Source organism: Harmonia axyridis, chromosome 4 (assembly GCF_914767665.1).
Source record: "Harmonia axyridis chromosome 4, icHarAxyr1.1, whole genome shotgun sequence".
In the NCBI taxonomy this organism is placed as follows: Eukaryota; Metazoa; Arthropoda; class Insecta; order Coleoptera; family Coccinellidae; genus Harmonia; species Harmonia axyridis.
Window position 1 is genome coordinate 15,015,784 of NC_059504.1, and position 17,905 is coordinate 15,033,688.

The 17,905-nt window shown below is 33.8% G+C and overlaps 1 protein-coding gene across 1 annotated transcript; it reads right to left on the reverse strand.

Annotated features, from left to right (window-relative positions):
* Nucleotides 1-1,507: 1,507 nt before the first annotated feature.
* LOC123678592 (loricrin-like) lies at nt 1,508-8,640 on the reverse strand. Its single transcript, XM_045615717.1, has 4 exons — nt 8,538-8,640; nt 4,953-5,001; nt 3,121-3,357; nt 1,508-1,804 (listed from the first exon to the last, which is right to left on the reverse strand). Exons 1-4 carry the CDS (start codon nt 8,541-8,543, stop codon nt 1,647-1,649), a joined length of 450 nt encoding a protein of 149 aa, XP_045471673.1. The 5' UTR covers nt 8,544-8,640; the 3' UTR covers nt 1,508-1,646.
* Between the last annotated feature and the right edge of the window lie 9,265 nt (nt 8,641-17,905).

The window sequence follows — 17,905 nt, forward strand, 5'->3', positions numbered from 1 at the left end:
ATAAGGAAATAACGTTTACTGATTCCCAATTTCAGCGATTATCTTCCAATTTGAATTCTGGAAGATTGAATTCGTTGAACTTTCGAGAGAATAAGAATCAAAATCTATTAGTAATGAGATCACGTTTCTGAATTGAAAAATTCATCAGAATTACTTGTCCCTCTATATGCTACAAAATGGCGAATGCAACGTCAAGAAACTGACTTTATGGTGGATGATTGAAATATATTGGATATATCATAAACTTTCCCAATATAATGCATACAGTAACATAATATATGACAAGCTTAAGACAAAGTGAGAATCAACATCTTTTTTCTGAAATCGTTCACAAATGTCCTTATGCAAATTTTAAAAATTTGCGACAATTTTCGGAATTTTGGGAAACTGATGTATTTCCTCTACTTGTTTACAACCTTTCCAATTCCAATAGGAATATTTGAAGAAAAAGCAGAAACAAAATTTTCCAATTTTTTTTCGGTATAACTTTAGAAATCTCGTCATCCATTGCCGGACACTTATGACAGTTTCTACCCCCTCCCACGACCCCTAAACTTCAATATACTTACGTATTTTATTTATGTTACTTGGAGACCTTTTTGGTTTATATTTATCATTGTGACGTTTTCAGAAATCACGTAATTTAGAATATTCTGAAATCTTAACATCTTCTTTGTACTCATAGAAGCTTTCAGAGTAGCTTGAATTAGCTTCGCCCCTAGATTATGTATTTTTTTTTAAATAGATACAATTATTGAACTTTTGAAAGCTCATTCATATTATTCCTTCATTTATTCATCAATAAAATTCAAGATGACATTTTCAATCAGAAGCAGTCTGGTGGTGTCCTGCACACTTGAACATCATCAACTGTTCATTGATAAAATTTTTGCAAGAAAAGTAGATATAAAACCGAAGTAAGTAATAAATATCTGAGTTTTGTCACAAATATAAACGAATCGATTTCATAGGCAATGAGATTTTCATTGCAAATTGTTATTTATTTAAGAAATGCTTGATTTATGATAATATGAATGGCGATTTCAGAGAAAATAGTAAATAGTACTAAAAAAAATAGTTGAAGTAAAGGCACATTTCCGAATTCATCTGTTTGGTGGCTTCAGTTTAATGCATGGGCCAACAATTTACATTGTCCTCCGGGAAAGTATCGCTTTTACTACTAGAAATACAATGTACTCATTCCTAAAGTATTTTTATATTATTATTCATTTATATTGATGTTTCTGCGCGTAATTATAATCATCTTTCATCTAGAAAACTTCTGAATATCAATTTCAGAAATTATCGATGAAATGTTGTCATTCCTCAGGCCAAACTATCCAATAATTAACAAATTTAATTATATTCCACCATTTTAGAGCAGGTTATAGAGAAAGCAGTTCGAGCGTACTTGCTTTTACTAAAGAAGTTAAGGAGCACATTTGGGCCACAATTTTACAAAAACGTCCTTTTCTCGAGAAAAGAAAATAAAGAAAAACAAAAACAATTCTCTCTACACAATTTTGTTTATTTGAACGGGGTATTTACAGAATGGAAATGTACATACTTTTGACAAATAAATTATAGACTAAAATGGAGTCAAATTATAGACAATTGGCGAATGGTTTGGGAAATCGAAATCAGCTTCACCACCAGCCACTTCCACCGGAGCTCCAGCCTCCGGAACCACCAGATTTCCATCCGCCGCCACCACCGCCTCCGGAGCTCCATCCATTGCCTCCAGAACTCCATCCACGGCCACCTGAACTCCATCCACGTCCACCTCCGGAGCTCCATCCACCACCTGAAGTAATATAAATGTAGGATTCTATTTTCAATTTCAAATATATTATGTTATGTTAGAAGGACTGACGTGGGTGATACCCTTTAGTCTTTGCTCTACGTTTCCACAAGAAAGATTGGTATTTTTTAGTGGAGGAATAAAATTGTATGAGCCTCTTGAGAGGTTTAAGAGATAACACTAATGATAGTTGAAACTAGAATTCAAATGCTTGCTTAACAGCGTTGAAGAGTCTCATACGGTAATACTGGCTTCAAAAACCATAAGTGAAGAGGGCTTAGGCAAAGTTGTCAATCCACTTACATAAATAGGTATAATAGGGCCAATTATATCGGAATTTTAATTTAAATGATGATCACTAGAAGACCTTAATTGAACACAAATGGGTATCGTCCTAAATTTAACAAGAACGTGATTAAGCAGTTTGTGATCAGAGTCTTTGAGATAATACACATATCTTAACATTAATCACAGTTAAAACTAGCATTTCTATGCTTGATGAACAACCTCCATATGTTGGTACTTTTTTGGGTGGCCATAATAAGGTATTACTTTGGTCTGGACTGAAAATCAGTGGAATTGTTGAAAGAAGAAGGCTCAGGAAAGGTTGTTATGACGAAAAAATGAATGCAATATGAAATTTGGATCTGTGTTGGATTTGAATTCTAATGAAGATGATGATCAATAACAAGACCTTACTTAATTGAACACAATTTTTTCTCATAACTGGCATAAAATCTAGGATTATTATATCGTAAACTAAACCTTCAAGAAGTATAGGAGAGTTAGGAAGAAATATCCGAGATGAATAGGGAGAAAATAAAAAATTTTAAATCTTTAAATAAAGGCTGAAAGAATGATTATAGTAACAGTTGAAACTACTGTTTTAATAACAGCTTAAGGAGATCTAAGTTGAACACAAAGTGGAATAATTAATGATAATGTTTTTAACGTCTGTGTGCGAATATACAAAATTAATTTCAAGGCTTCCAGAAAAATCTTTCAATTCCGGAAAAAGTACCTCCTCGAGCGGGACTCGAACCCGCAACGTCCGAATAACTAGTCCGATACTCTAACCACTAAGCCACCGGAGAATCTTCAGCTTCCTAGGTGGCTCAATGGTCACGGACTAGTTATTCGGAGGTTGCGGGTTCGAGTCCCGCTCGAGGAGGTACTTTTTCCGGAATTGAAAGATTTGTCTTGTAGCCGTGAAATTAATTTCGTATAATTAATGATCTAAATATTTGAAAGGTGTTCAGAAGAACAAAACGAATAAAAAAAAGATAAAGAAACAGAATGGAAGCAGGTATCGTTCTCACCTCCGTAGCCACCGCTTCCACCGCCTCCGTATCCACCGCCTCCAGAAGAGATGATTTTGATGATCTTTACTCCTCCTCCAGATCCACCTCCATAACCACCTCCTCCTCCGCTACTCCATCCGCTGCCGCCGCTGTTCCAGCCGCTGCCGCCACTGTTCCAGCCGCTTCCGCCGCCACCACCACTTCTCCAGCCTCCTCCGCCGCCCCCGCTGCTCCAACCGCTACTGATGTAGCCGGCTGAAAGACACAAACATTTAATTTTTTCTCTATATCAAAATTATCAAAATTTTAAGTATCTCGTTGCGGTGCGGTGGTTGGTAAGTAGACGTGAAAGTCCTGGGTTCGAATCCTTTGATCGGATGAGGATTTTTTTTTTACTTCACTATTTTAATGTTTATAGAACAATCATTAACATTACCTTCATGAATGATCTGAAGGCAGCTATAATTTATGAAACAACTTATGATTCTTTCTTGAATAAGGCTTAGGTAAAAATGCATTGAATTGATGGTAAATAATTAAAAAAGTTAATATCAACATTTCATAGTTAAACTGAATTGATCGATCATACAGTAAAAAAATATTATCAAAACATCGAAAACTATAGAGGAGATCACTACAACGTTTTTTGAAGAAAAGGACTTAATCTTTTCATAAGGAAATATTGGCAGATACATTGGCGAATATACAGGGTGTTTCCTCACTAAGGTACGAAATTCCAGGGGGTGATTCGTTAGGTCGTTTTAGAAAAAAGTTCATATGAGCATATAGAAAAATAAGCCTTAAAACATTAGAAAAATCCACGAAAAAAGGAAAATAATAAATAAAAAAGCTAGAGAGGAGGTAAAATATTTTTAGGAAATTCTGACAATTCCACAAAGCAGGAGAATTTATTATCCAACATTAGCCGTTGTTGGAATAGGTAATTTTGCAAAAGTTATGGTACTTTGACAGTGGATGACAAGTTGCAGAACATTTTAATAATTTAACAATCATCATGTTGACTGCCGATGGTAGAGAATGGGGAGAATTACAATTGGTCTGAATTGTACTCGAAAGAAGGTGAACATTTTTATATTAAATTGAATTGTTATGAAAAATCAATAAAATGTGAATTTGTTTAAAAATGCAGTACATCTGCTCGGTCTAGTAGTTGTAAATATTTCTCTAGTTATTCTTTCAACTTGGACACCAATTAACTTCATTATAAAGTGAAATGGAGAGTATTTCATGGTAATATGTTTATGTATTACATTATTATTGGCTCGGGACTCGGGAGTTGCTACTTCTAAAGATATTCTACAATGCAATGAACCCTGGTAGAAATATAGTATAGGTACTTTCCTCTCCAGTTAACGAAGCCTCAATTTATTCAGTATTATAAATCAAATGTTGTTTTCGAATATTGAACGTTCACGTTTACCATGAATGTTATTTATTAGTTAGGATTTTCGTTGAATGGGAACAAAGGTAATCTAGTACCCTTTACTTTGGCAGTAGTACTCATTATAAATAAACGCAATACCCATCTGAAGGCATATAGAAAGATAATGCTCCTTCCTAGGCGTACTATGTGAAATTTATAGAACAATTATCCAAGAATATAAATACGAGTATTATGTTTTAGAGAGGTTATTTCAAAGTTAACAGCTTTCGACGGATACAATTTGACTGGATTTCTGAAGAAAATCACCATTATGAAAATCATCAAAAAACTTAATAGGGTACACGTTCAATATTTGGGAACCATAATCATTTTGACTGATACTAACAATTTAATTAATTTCTAGTGGAAGAATTCGTTGAATTGAAAAAAAATATATTATACTAACCTTCGGCATAGCAAGCTATAGCAGCGACTGCTGCTAGTACAATAAAAGCCTGAAAAATAAATAGATTAATATTGGCTGCAGAACTATTTTCATACATAAACGCAAAATACCTATATTATCAATTTAGGTAAGACGTAAGTTGATAAATTGCTTTCGATTTCTTGAAGTTACCCATTTTTTTTTTATTCGCAAATCCAAAACATTCACTTTCTTCCATGTAGATTATTGTTTTAGAAAATTTTGTGGAAACCCCATAAAATCCGGTGATTTCTAAGGAGAAATATCTCTACAAAAAACGAGATAAGATCGGATCAAGCCAGTCCTTGTAAGTTGACGTAAATATTAGGCCAATTGAAAAATGAAAATTGATAAACTCGAACGGATGCTATGAAACATATTTGGCCAATTGAAAAGTCCCCGGTCTGATGCACAGATGGCGGCCCTAGTATTAAATCCATATGATTTTTAGTTAGTACGAACCTTCAAACGATAAGTGTCAAAATTTGACAGCAGTCCGACTATTAGTTGGTGAGATATTGCGTTGCGAGTGTAACTACTTTTGTTATTTGAAAAAGATGGAAAAAACAGTTGAAGTAAATACTTGGCTTGATGAAGAGTTTCCGAGGTCTGCACCAGAAAATCAACCATGATTGATTGGTATGCTAAGTTCAAACGGTGAAATGAGCACCGAAGACGGCGAACGTAGTGGACGCCCAAAAGAGGCTGCCACCGACGAAAATATCAAAAAAGTTCACAAAATAATTTTGAATGACCGTAAAGTGGAGTTGATCGAGATAGCAGACATTGTGAAGAAACATGGCTCCATCATTTCACCCCGGAGTCCAATCGACAGTCAGCTGAGTGGACTGCACACGATGAACCGAATCGAAAGTGAGGAAAAACACAACAGTCAGCTGGCAAGGTTATGGCATCAGTATTCTGGATGCGCAAGGTATATTATTCATTGATTACCTCCAAGAGGGACAGACCATCAACAGCGATTATTATATAGCGTTATTGGATCGTTTAAAGGATGAAATCGTAAAAAAGGCTACATTTGAAGAGATAAAAGGTGCTGTTTCATTAAGACAATGCGCCGTGTCACAAATCAATGAAAACAATGGCAAAATTGCATGAATTGGGCTTCGAATTGCTTCTGCATATTCGCCAGATCTTGCCCCCAGCGACTTTTTCCTGTTCTCAGACCACAAAAGAATGCTCGCTGGCTAGAAATTTAGCGTCAATGAATAAGTAATCGCCGGAACTGAGGCCTATATCGAAGCGAAAGACAAATCGTACTACAAAAATGTTATCGAAAAGTTGGAAGATCGCTATAATCACTGTATCGCCCTAGAAGGCAACTATGTTGAATAATAAAATCGAATTTTGCGAAAAAAAAATGTTTTTTATTATGTTAGACCGGGGACTTTTCAATTGGCCTGTTACGTACATCTTTGAATGATATTCTACTCTATTCTATCTATAATTTGAAAGTGAAGGGTTGAGAATTTTCAATCAATTGCATATCGATTCAGGAAGTCATTGGAAAGACATAACAAACTACTCCACCCATTTACGATGAATCAACTCGATCTGGCAATTTCTTGGCAATCCCATTGAATAATCGAAATCTTCTCTCGCCAAAAGTGACCAGATGAAATGTGAACCGCCTTTCAGATCTGTGTCCAGTTATGAAATCTACAGTCGGCTGCTTCCCAAAGATCATCGTAAAATGCATACTCGACATCAATTTTATTATATAGTCACATGAATGCAGACGATATAATTTCAACACAGATGTTTTTACCCAATCGGGTTTTTCTCTGATGAAACAGAAATTATGCATCCGGATAAGTTTATTCAAAATGTATGAAATATACGGGATGTATCTGATGTATAATTAGTTCAGTGCGTTGAAATCGATGCAAATATAGTACCTTTTAGCGAAATATTAGCAACAATGAGACATATGCATTTTGTCGTGAAAGTATCGCGATCATTCGAATTGATTTATACTCACGTGGAGTTTGCTTATAGTGTTCAATTTTTGTTGATACCAAGTGAGTTTTGAGGTTTTTGAAATGGGTGGAATTGTTGAATGTATAAATACAACAAAAGGATATCTGAACAAGTTTTCAAAAAATCAGTAAATATTATCAAATAACCAAGGTATTATCCTGATATATATCTGGCCGATTTTTTTTATTAACAAAACTCAAATGAGCATATTCACGCTCCTTATTAGATAGAGGATATAAAGGCTTTCCAATAGTCACAATTTCAAATGGTTATAATGCCCTCACCGTATGTTTTTTTTTACCTTTCTTATATCAATAGGTTATGCCATTTAATAATAAAATAAAGACGATTCAACAACGTTTAGGAATTGTTGAATCGTTTTATTAAATTCAGTTTTCATTTGTGAATACTGAGAGATATTCAAGAAGAATTCATGGACGATATTAATTTTAAATATGAAAGTGGTACCAAGTATGCCTCAGTATTTGGTACAAGTACTTAGAAAATTTGTCTACAATTCGACGAATAGTGAGTCGATCAAATGATTTTTTTTTGATGGAATATTCTAAAATTTCTCTCAGCATTCACAAATAAACACTGTTTTGAATAAAACGATCAAAAAATTTCCTGAACGTTCTTGAAACTTATTAATTTCCATGATTAAATGGCTTACGTTACAAAACACAAATGACATAAGAAATGTCAGAAACTAAATACGGTGTTGCCATTATAACCATTTCAAATTGCATGGAAAAACCTGTGAAAGACAATTCGTGATAAAAAACTGATTGGATTGTTCTTTGGTGTAACCACCTATTATGTGGGATATTTTTCTCAGAAAATCGAAAATCTTTTAGGAATTCACACTTCTCGAAGACAAAAAATAGTTATGAAATTCAGATTTTGTTGTTGATAAAGCAAAATATCTTAACCTATTTGGGAATATATGTGATTTAGATACGTGATGCTGCTAGAAACTATAAGAGCTATAATATGCATGGACTTTTATTAATGAGTCTTTTGGTTTCTGCCAATATCTTAAAATGATTATACGATATAATAAAAAAAACACAAGAAAATTTTCAATAAAATTGAGTTCATCTTTAAATTACATAATTAAAGTGGATACTTAGATGTAGAAACTATTATATTAATAAAATGTCTCATTTGTATACAAAACCGAATATTAAACATATCACTTTACTGCATGAAATTTGGTACAAAATTTTTCGCATTAATATTTGATTTTTTTCATTTGATTTGCACGGATATTTTGCGATTGAAGAGTAAATAATGAACTTTAATGTTATATTTGCAGTGTTTTTTTCGAATGTCTGATATTATTTCTCTGAAACTTTGCTTCATGAAATTTAAAATAAATTTTTTTTCCATCTGAACTTACAACAATGATGATAATTTTTCGATTTCCTCATTTCGTTTTATGAAATCTGAGATTGAATTTGATCAAAATTTTGTGATTGTCCAAAGAAGAACAAGACCAAAATTATTATCTTTCCTATGGTATAAAAACATAAATCTGATTAATAATTGGATATGGCTATTTACCTTCATTTCAGATGCAACCCACTGAAGATCACTGATTTGTACCTTAAGAACAATTTCAATATATAGCAAACTCTGTTATTGACCCCACTCTCAATTCTTTAGTTACATTTTCCCCATCTTTTTGTTGCGGAATATAATTAATAATAATGCTGGACGTTCCATCGAGATATATTTCATCGTGCCGAGACAATTTAAAGGACACATTGTGTAAAAAAAAATTTACATCGAATTGAGTGAATGCTAATATGAGAATGCAAAACTTTTTGGCAGTCTCTCTAGGAGTTGATTAAGATTCATCATTTGCAGAGATGCTGCATTAATGATTGCAGGATTTGTTAATTTTGGAACGTTATTGCGAATATTGGTATCTTATTTCAGATCTATGGAATTAATTAATGATATTTCACACTCGGTTCTTAACAACAAAGCTTATTGTTGCTTATGTCTAATTAAATAGTATTTATTTCACTGTGTGGTGTGATCCTCTGAAGCTTAGAAGATGCTTTTGGCTTTTTTTTTAGTTTTATCAATAATGAAAGTATATATTTCATGTAAGTACTCTAATATAGTATGAAATTTAAAGAACAAGGAAAGCCCTCACGTTCTTTCATTAGCAAATTGCGCACTTGGAGACCCCAGAACTTTAAATAGGTACTTGTTTTCCCCAAGGGTGTAATTGAGTAATTGACACGTGATTGTTTTTTTTTCGATATTCTTCTTGAATTTTCTATGCTTCTGACGCCACTAATAGGTAATACTTAATTTTGCACGAAGTTTGGCAGTGCTTTTCTTTGTATACATGCAAAATTAACTTCAATTTCAACTCGGTCGTATCATTTGTCAATAAAATACTAGGTTTTTTCAATATCTTTCTGGAATTTCTGAGGTTTCTGAGGAATTACACTATCACCACGTAATTTTCCACGAAGCTTGACACGGTATTTCTATATACGGTGTGGTCCAACGAAAACTCAACACATCGATTTTCCGACTTTTGAAAATTTGGAAAATCGCTCTCACCCGTCAATTTCTGATTTGAGGGTAACAAATTTTCCGATCTTCGCTTCCCCGTAACTGAAACTCCCTAACAGGGGGGAATACACTATAACCTCTCGATTTTGAATAGGAATGAGGGGTGTTCACCTAATTTTGAAGATCTTATCGAGTACTATCTGATCCTGAAATTTCGCTTCAAAATTACCATCGAAAACGAAATGACAGGTGAAATAGTGCAGTAGTACACATTACTAAATACATTTGAAATGTGTCGGTTACAAATAATATTCTCGAGATAAATTTCACATTGCCTATTTTGCATCAGTTGAAGAATATTTTCTTTCGGCCATTACTCCAGAACGCCTGAAGCTATCGCTTTGCGATCTTAAGGTTTTTCATGCAAATTCAATGAAATTTCTATTTATGTTAAGAAAACTCTATCATTACATTTAAAATTTCGGAGAAAAATGAACAAAACAATTAACTTATGACTTAGCGCTCCCAATCGGAAGCAGTAAAAACAAATTTATCCTGAGTAGGTATATTTTTTCTTAATCATCAAGATGTTATCACTCAAACGAGATCTAATTTGCTCAAAAAAGTTGAGACAAACTGAAGTTACAGACATTTCAATCAGTCAGATTTCTTCCTTCACCCTACCCTTATTTGATGTCGTAAAATCGAAAGTGACAATTCAAAAAGAATCAGAATTTTCCAAGGATTACGGTGATGAATTTTTTTTCAGCTGGATATGAAACATTTTCGAGAAAACTTAATTTTTCTACTTGACGACAGCTACTACACCCCTAGCAGTAGAGGTATGAACAATTTCCACTCTCTTTTTTTTGAAGGTATACTTTAGTGGTAAAAATTATTCCGCAAATCTCTACGATTAGTAGATCCTGAGATATAGCCGCTAACCTCGCTTATTTGCCCATCCTGTACAGGGGTTTCTAATAAGAAGTTTTGAAACTTTCATCTCTTGACATCTGACAAGTAGAAACTATGCCATTAATAAAAATGGAACGATATAAGCTACAACAATCACCTGAGATTGATAATTCGTAACAAAACTGGAGAAAATTAGGCATTCCACTAACGACATTACACCTTATTTTGCGTAAAGACACAGTCGAACTTGAGCCGTTCGATTATCAGAAACGTTGTATCTTCGTTGATTGGGTCCTTGACATGTATCGAAATAATCCGGATTTTGATCAAAAAATCTTCTTCAGTGCCGAGGTTAATTTTTAACTCTGAGGCTATCTCAATGAGTAGAATTGTCGTATTTGAGACTCCGAAAATCAAAGAATGATTATTATCTTAAATGAATGATCATTATCTTAAAACTTGAAAATCTTCTTCATCCTCAACGTGTCACTGTTTGTTGTAGTTTATGGGCAGGTGGTGTTATTGGACCCTATACTTATTCGAAAATCAAGTTGATACAACTGTTACGGTGAATGGATTATGCTACCGAGCTACGAATAATGATTTTTTATGGCCAGAATTGGAAGATATTGATGTGGAGTGTGGACGACGTTTATTCTCAACAAGACGGCGATACGTGCCACATATGCAACGAAACAATCGCAATTTTTGAAGAAAAGTTTTCTTAACGTATTATTTCTCGAAGATTACAATTGGCCACAGAGTTCTTGTGACTTGACAACTTTAGACTTTTTTATTAGGAACCACGTGAAAGATAAGGTCTATGCCAATACCCCACTATCGATTCAAGACATAAAAGACAGAAGTTATCGAGGACTTATAGCCGCAAATGCGCGAATTGGCCATAGAAAATGTCATGAAAAGGATATGGTGCTGCAACCGTTGCCTTGGCAGCCATTTGGCTGATATCGTTTTCCATCGTTACTGGCTATTGATTTCTCTCAAAATACAGTCACTTTTTTATATCAAAGTTTATTGGAAAACCCTCTATTTGACGTGGCATAACTCAAATTAGAAAGGACGCTATTTGACTTCATGTAATGTTGCTTATATGATACAGAAAATTAGTCTCTTCAATATTTATGCACGGGACATAAACATAACTTCATAATAACTCGAAGTTTTGCAACTTTGCAATTAGTCCTGAATCAAGCATATTGTAATAGCGCTAGACCTCTCTCAGAGATCAGCCTAGAAATGAACATTCAAACAACACGAAAAGGTCTGCTGTAGGTAACTGGCTAATTGAAAAGTCGCTGGTCTACCATAGTAAAACACATTTTTTGGCAAAATTCGATTTTATTATTCGACATAGTTGCTTCCGAGGGTGATACAGCGATTATAGCGATCTTTCAACTATTCGTTGCCATTTTTGTAGTACGATTTATCTTTCACTTCAAAATAGGTCTCAGTTTCGGTGGTTACTTCTTCATTGGCGCTAATTTTTTTTACAGCGAGCATTTTATTTGAGGTCTGAGAACAGGAAAAAGTCGCCGTGGGCCAGATCTGGCGAATACGGTGGATGCAGAAGCAATTCAAAGATTTGTGACACGGCGCATTCTCTTGATGAAACAGAACCTTTTTTTCTTCAAATGGGGCCGTTTCTTAACAATTTCATCCTTTGAACTATCCTATAACGCTATATAATAATCGCTGTTGATCGTCTGGTCCTTTTGGAGGTAATCAATGAATATTATACCTTACGCATCCCAGAATACTAATGCCATAACCTTGCCAGCTGACTGTTGTGTTTTTCCTCGGTTTGGATTCGGTTCATCTTGTGCAGACCACTCAGCTGACTGTCGATTGGACTGTGAAGTGAAATGATGGAGCCATGTTTCATCCATTGTCACATACTTACGCATAAATTCAGGTTTATTGCACTTAAACAGCTTCAAACACTGCTCATAATCATTAACACGTTGTTGATTTTGATCGATTGTGAGCTCGCGTGGCACCCATTTCGCACACAGCTTCATCATGTACAAATATTCGTGAATTATATGATGTACATGTCAGAAGATATCTTTACAATGTCTGCTATCTCGATCAACTTCACTTTACGGTCATTCAAAATTATTTTGTGAACTTTTTTAATTTTTTTGTAATTTTCCAAATGACAAAAGTAGCTACACTCACAACGCAATATCTCAGAGACGTATGGTCGGACTGCTGTCAAATTTTGACACGTATCGTTTGAAGGTTGGTACCAACTAAAAATCCTATGGATTTAATACTAGCACCGGTCTGTGCATCCGACCGGGGACTTTTCAATTGGCCTAATACTATGATGGATTTTCAGAAATGTTCGTATTACCATCTTAGGATTGAAGTCTGAATATCCAGCACCAAGTGCACTGATACAATTTACCTGTAATTGCACCTCATAAAGAATATATTCCATACGATCTACTTCTCCGATGTTTTCTTCCCATCCTTGTTCACCTTTCCCTTTCGGTGAGGTCATCTATAAACAAATATTTTGATGTTTGTGGTTTATCCATTAGGTTTCAATAAATGTCCATTCAAACAAGGAAATGGCACCCTCCGGCAAAAAAGATGAAACTAATAATAAAGAATACTCCTTCATCTGCATAGTTTAAGGTTATCCTATTACACACCAGAGTGACCATGTGTTAAACCAATTATGAAATTACGAGTGTATACATTGCTGAACACAGCGGAGGTGATTCCATACCAACGGTTTATCTATGGGATCATGGGAGAATATCGCTATTAGTAATTGCACTAAATTATGTTGAAACAGTGCAATAAATTGGCCTTTTCTTGAAGGATTAGATGCGAGATGAAGTATCGATAATATTCACATCAATCAATATCCAGGAAATGGGGATTATTTTGGTTTTGGTTCATTGTTTAAATGGTTCAAGGAAAAAAGTTTAACAACATCCCCTGAAATTTTCAGAACTTGTTGAAAAAGAATGTGCAAAGTTTGCTGATAAAAATAAGGAAAAATCTTTGAGCTAAATATGATGGAGAAAAACATCCTTGAAAAACCCTGCTTTTCTGAATTTGGGGGGCCATATCTCTGAAAGTAGTCGAGATCGCCAAAAGTTTCATTGTTCAGGACACCAAAATAAGTTTCACTAAACAGAATTTTTCCACATGGTGGAGTGTAACAATTATATGTATATTTAACCATATTTTCATCGAAATATATTCTTCACTGATGAGGTCCATTTTCATCTCGAAGGCTACATTAATGAACAGAACAACCGCATTTGGCCTTGGGGCTCGGAAAATTCAAGAAAGATTGTTAAAAAGCCTCTCCATCCTCAGCGTGTCACTGTTTGGTGCCATTTTTGGGCTGGTGGTGCGATTGGACCTAAGTTATTTACTTATTCGAAAATAAGGTTGGTGCAACTGTTAGGAGGGGTTCATACCACGTGGCTTTCTTGTGATCTGTCAAAGTTTAACTACTCCTCTCTCCACAGCGTTTTTGAGATCTCAGCATTTTTCAGGATGAGTGAAGCAATCTCAAATGTTCCTTTGATTTACAATCCTTTTCTAGCACATGCAAGAATTCAAAATACGTTTTAACGTCTTTATTTCTAATTTTAAAAGAACTGCATTTTCATCCTTTGATACGACTTTTTGTATTATATCTTTTTGTGAAAATTCATAGAGAAATGAATGTTTGTTCCTGAAGTTATAACATGGATTTATCCTTCAACAAAAATTCATTTCATTCTTTTTTTCCATTCCAAGAAATTAGAACTAAGAACTTTCATCCGCAATGATGAACTCTACAAAATGAATAATAGTGAAAACCTTATATAAATTGATGGTCTCTAGCTTAAAATAAAGCGAACTAGTTTTTGAACTGATCACTGAAACGGTATAGAACCTTCTAGAGGTGAATGGATTGCGCTACTGAGCAATGATTAATGATTTTTCATGCCCGGAATTGGAAGATATTGATTTGGACGATATTTATTTTCAACAAGACGGCGCTACGTGTCACAAAAGCAACGAAACTATAGCAATTTTGCAAGAAAAGTTTGCTGGTCGTGTAATTTCTCGAAGAGGTCACAATTGGCCACCGAGATCTTCTGGTTTAACACCTTTAATTTTTTTTGGGATTGTTACAATTTCAAATATTTATAACGCTAACACTGTGACTTAATTTTTGACGATTCTTATGTCATTTGTGTTCAGAAGATTATGGCATTTGATCATGAAAAGATACACGCATCAACAACATTTAGATATTGTTAAATTGTTTCAATAAAATCAGTATTCATCTGTGAATATACTGAGAGAAAATTAAAAAGAATTCATGGACGACATTCTTCAGTTAATCGACTCACTATTCATCGTTTTATAGACAAATTTGACACTGGATTAACATAAATTGGCCTTCAAGAGCTGTTATGATTGAAGAATAACAAAACGTAAACAACGAGAGAAAAAGTATTACTTCCGCATTTGTATATTAAGTTGGGGTTGTTGAAGCAATTTATGATTGCTTTTAAACCAGATGGAAATTGTTTTCGGTACTTGTCAGGAAAATTTCCTGGGATTGGAATGGAAAAATTAAAAGTCGGTACCTATATTTGATGGACCTTAAATGAGGGAACTTCTCGGTTCTAACTTGAGTATAAAAATCCACTACCTCAATAGGACCCTAGATTAGATTAATTAGGTTAGAAATTTGAATTGTAATAAGAAAATATAATTCTATACTGGGTTTCCCAATGGAAATTTGACCTCAGAAATTCAGAAACAAAGAATTTTCAAAGATTTTGAAAATAGGTCAACTTCTGTTTTGAGGGGGACGAATTTCCATCATCAACTATCAACATTTTTTGAATAGGGAAGATATCAATGAAGATGAGAATGTTGGTTAGTTTGAATGTTATTTAAATTTTCTCAATTAAAATTTTCAAAATCGATTAATTATTCACGAAATAATGTAATAATGAACATACCGTCAAATAAAGGTGATGTTGAACAGACAATTGAACCGCCCAAACTCAAGAACATAAATGTTTTGAAGAATCCAAAAATAATTTCAAGTTATTAATTAGGGAGAAAGAATTCCCAAAAACCACCTGAGGGTGGCAACAACCCCCGACATATAATGAATATAGGGTTTAGAAGTTCTTTCTGTTCTCTAAACATAGCAGTTTAGAAAATAGAAATAAAAAAAAATTTTCAAGTAAACCATATCCAACATCTCCTCCATATTAAAAAAATGTTGGGGTATGTTGTCACCATCAGGAGGTTGTTTCGGAACAGTGTCGTCATAGGAATTCTTTCTCCTCAATACCTAACATGAAAATTATTTTTGAATTCTTCAAAACTCTTAGGTTTTTGAGTTTGGGCGGTTCAATTGTTCAACATCACTTTTCGACTGTTAGTAAGGTATTCCATTTAATTCGTGAATAATACACTGATATGGAAAACTTTGACTTGGTTGTGTTACTGTGTACAGGACATGCATAACTTTCAAACTAACCAATACTCGACATATTTTCCCTATCCAAAAAATGTTGAAGGTTGATGTTCCCTTCATGGGGGTGGTTTTTTTTTAATCTTCGAAAATTCTTCGTTTCTGAGTTCTGCGGGTTAAATTTTCATTGGGACACCCTGTATATGTATATTCGAAACTAATAAACTAGAATGCACCCTAAAATTCTGAAATCTATTCGAAATATAACCATGAATTAATTCGATATTTTGATTTCACACTCAATCATATCATTATGTATATAGATCAATTTTATACTATATAAACTATAAGAAAAGAAGATAATAATAACTAATAAGAGCTATTAATTTCTCTGAAAACATTCAATATAAATAGACGTCATAAAGATTTGCTCTTTGAGATTTTAACAATACGCTATATTCTTTGGGTTATTGAAATGTGAGTCATCGTAACTGAATGTCAGTCTTTTGAATTTGTATTAATTTTATGATGATTACATTATTATATTACTCTTGACTTCGAGACTCTTTTGTAACACGTATTATTGACCATCAGTACGTTGTGGTTTATTACTTCACCTTGTATATTGTAATTCAGTTATAAGTGTGTTTTACTATTTTAATGAAAAACTAAATTAGATTAATGGTTCTCGAACTTTCTAGTATCAGTTGGAATGAATTTATCTTTTCTGGGGTAATTAAACGCTCTTAACTCTCTTGTTGATTACCTAACACTCAACAATTCCCAGGCTTGGCGCAAATATGGTACCGCCAGTGCCATACCACATTTTGTTGTACCAAGCTTCAAATGAAGCGTGTCAAAATTTTGTAATACAGGGTTCAGTTTTAACGAGATATTGAAGCTTAAGTGACGCTAAATTAGTTGTGCTTTGAAAAATGGATGAAAAGAATTTCGTGTATTGATATTGTTTTCCATGGAAAAAATACTGTGCAAACGAAGCAATGGCTTGATTCAGAATACATCGACAACAACGGTTAAAAGGTGGTATGTTGTATGCTGATTTTGTATTCAACTCTAATGAAAATGTGATTTCCGAAGTTATAGCATATTTCAAAAGCAAAGACGAATCTTTTCACAGAAAGATATTGAAAAGGAGCAGCGTTGGAGTATCACTCTTGAAGGTGACATTGTTGACGAATAGAGTCGAATGTTTGAGAAAAAATGTGTTTTTACTGCTTAGGCAGGGACTAATTGGGCGAAGTGTAACGCAATCATCACAGGGTTTGATGATATTAATTTAATCGCTGTTAGTTTTGCTTTAAGAGGGAACACAACCACTTGGCTGCTAAGTTCAAAAGGAAATTAGAGATATTTCTTATAAAAAATCCCAGATTTTTATGAGGTTTTCACATAATTTCCTTAAAAAATAATTTACATTGTAGAAAGTAAATATTTTTAATTTGCGAATGAAAAATTTCCATTTTTCGCAAAAAAATTGATGATATATACTTTGTACAAAGCACTGATATATTTTTAAAATATTCGTGAAAAACGAACCTACCAAAAATCATTACAAAAGAGGTAAAACTATAATTTCGTGAAAAAAATAATCAACCGTCGTACAGTGCTGCCCTCTACTTATTACCTTCGAAAAGAGAAAGAAGATGAAATGAATGTACAACTTCGTACACCGTACGAAGTTTGGTCATCGCAGAAGCGCCAGAGGAGAAATGAATGGATAGGTATAGTATATCCAAAGTAGGGCTGGGAATCATGAATGAATGATTTGAATATTCGAATAATCATTGAATAATTATTCGAATAATTGCATTTTGCATTATTCGAATAATCATGAATATTCACTGAATAGTTGAATAATCAATGACTACTTTTCTATTCATGAATAATCAGTGAATAGTTGAGTATTCACTGATTATTCAGTGAATAGTTTTCTATTCAGTGAGTAGTTGGATATTTATGAAGTTACGAATGAAAGTTTGAATGA

Excerpts from the sequence above, each read along its gene's own strand:
- LOC123678592 (XM_045615717.1), bottom strand. Across the intron at positions 3,358-4,952 it reads TATAGCTTGCTATGCCGAAG|CCGGCTACATCAGTAGCGGT; the intron begins GTTAGTATAATA and ends TGTGTCTTTCAG. Across the intron at positions 1,805-3,120 it reads TGGAAGCGGTGGCTACGGAG|GTGGTGGATGGAGCTCCGGA; the intron begins GTGAGAACGATA and ends ATATTACTTCAG.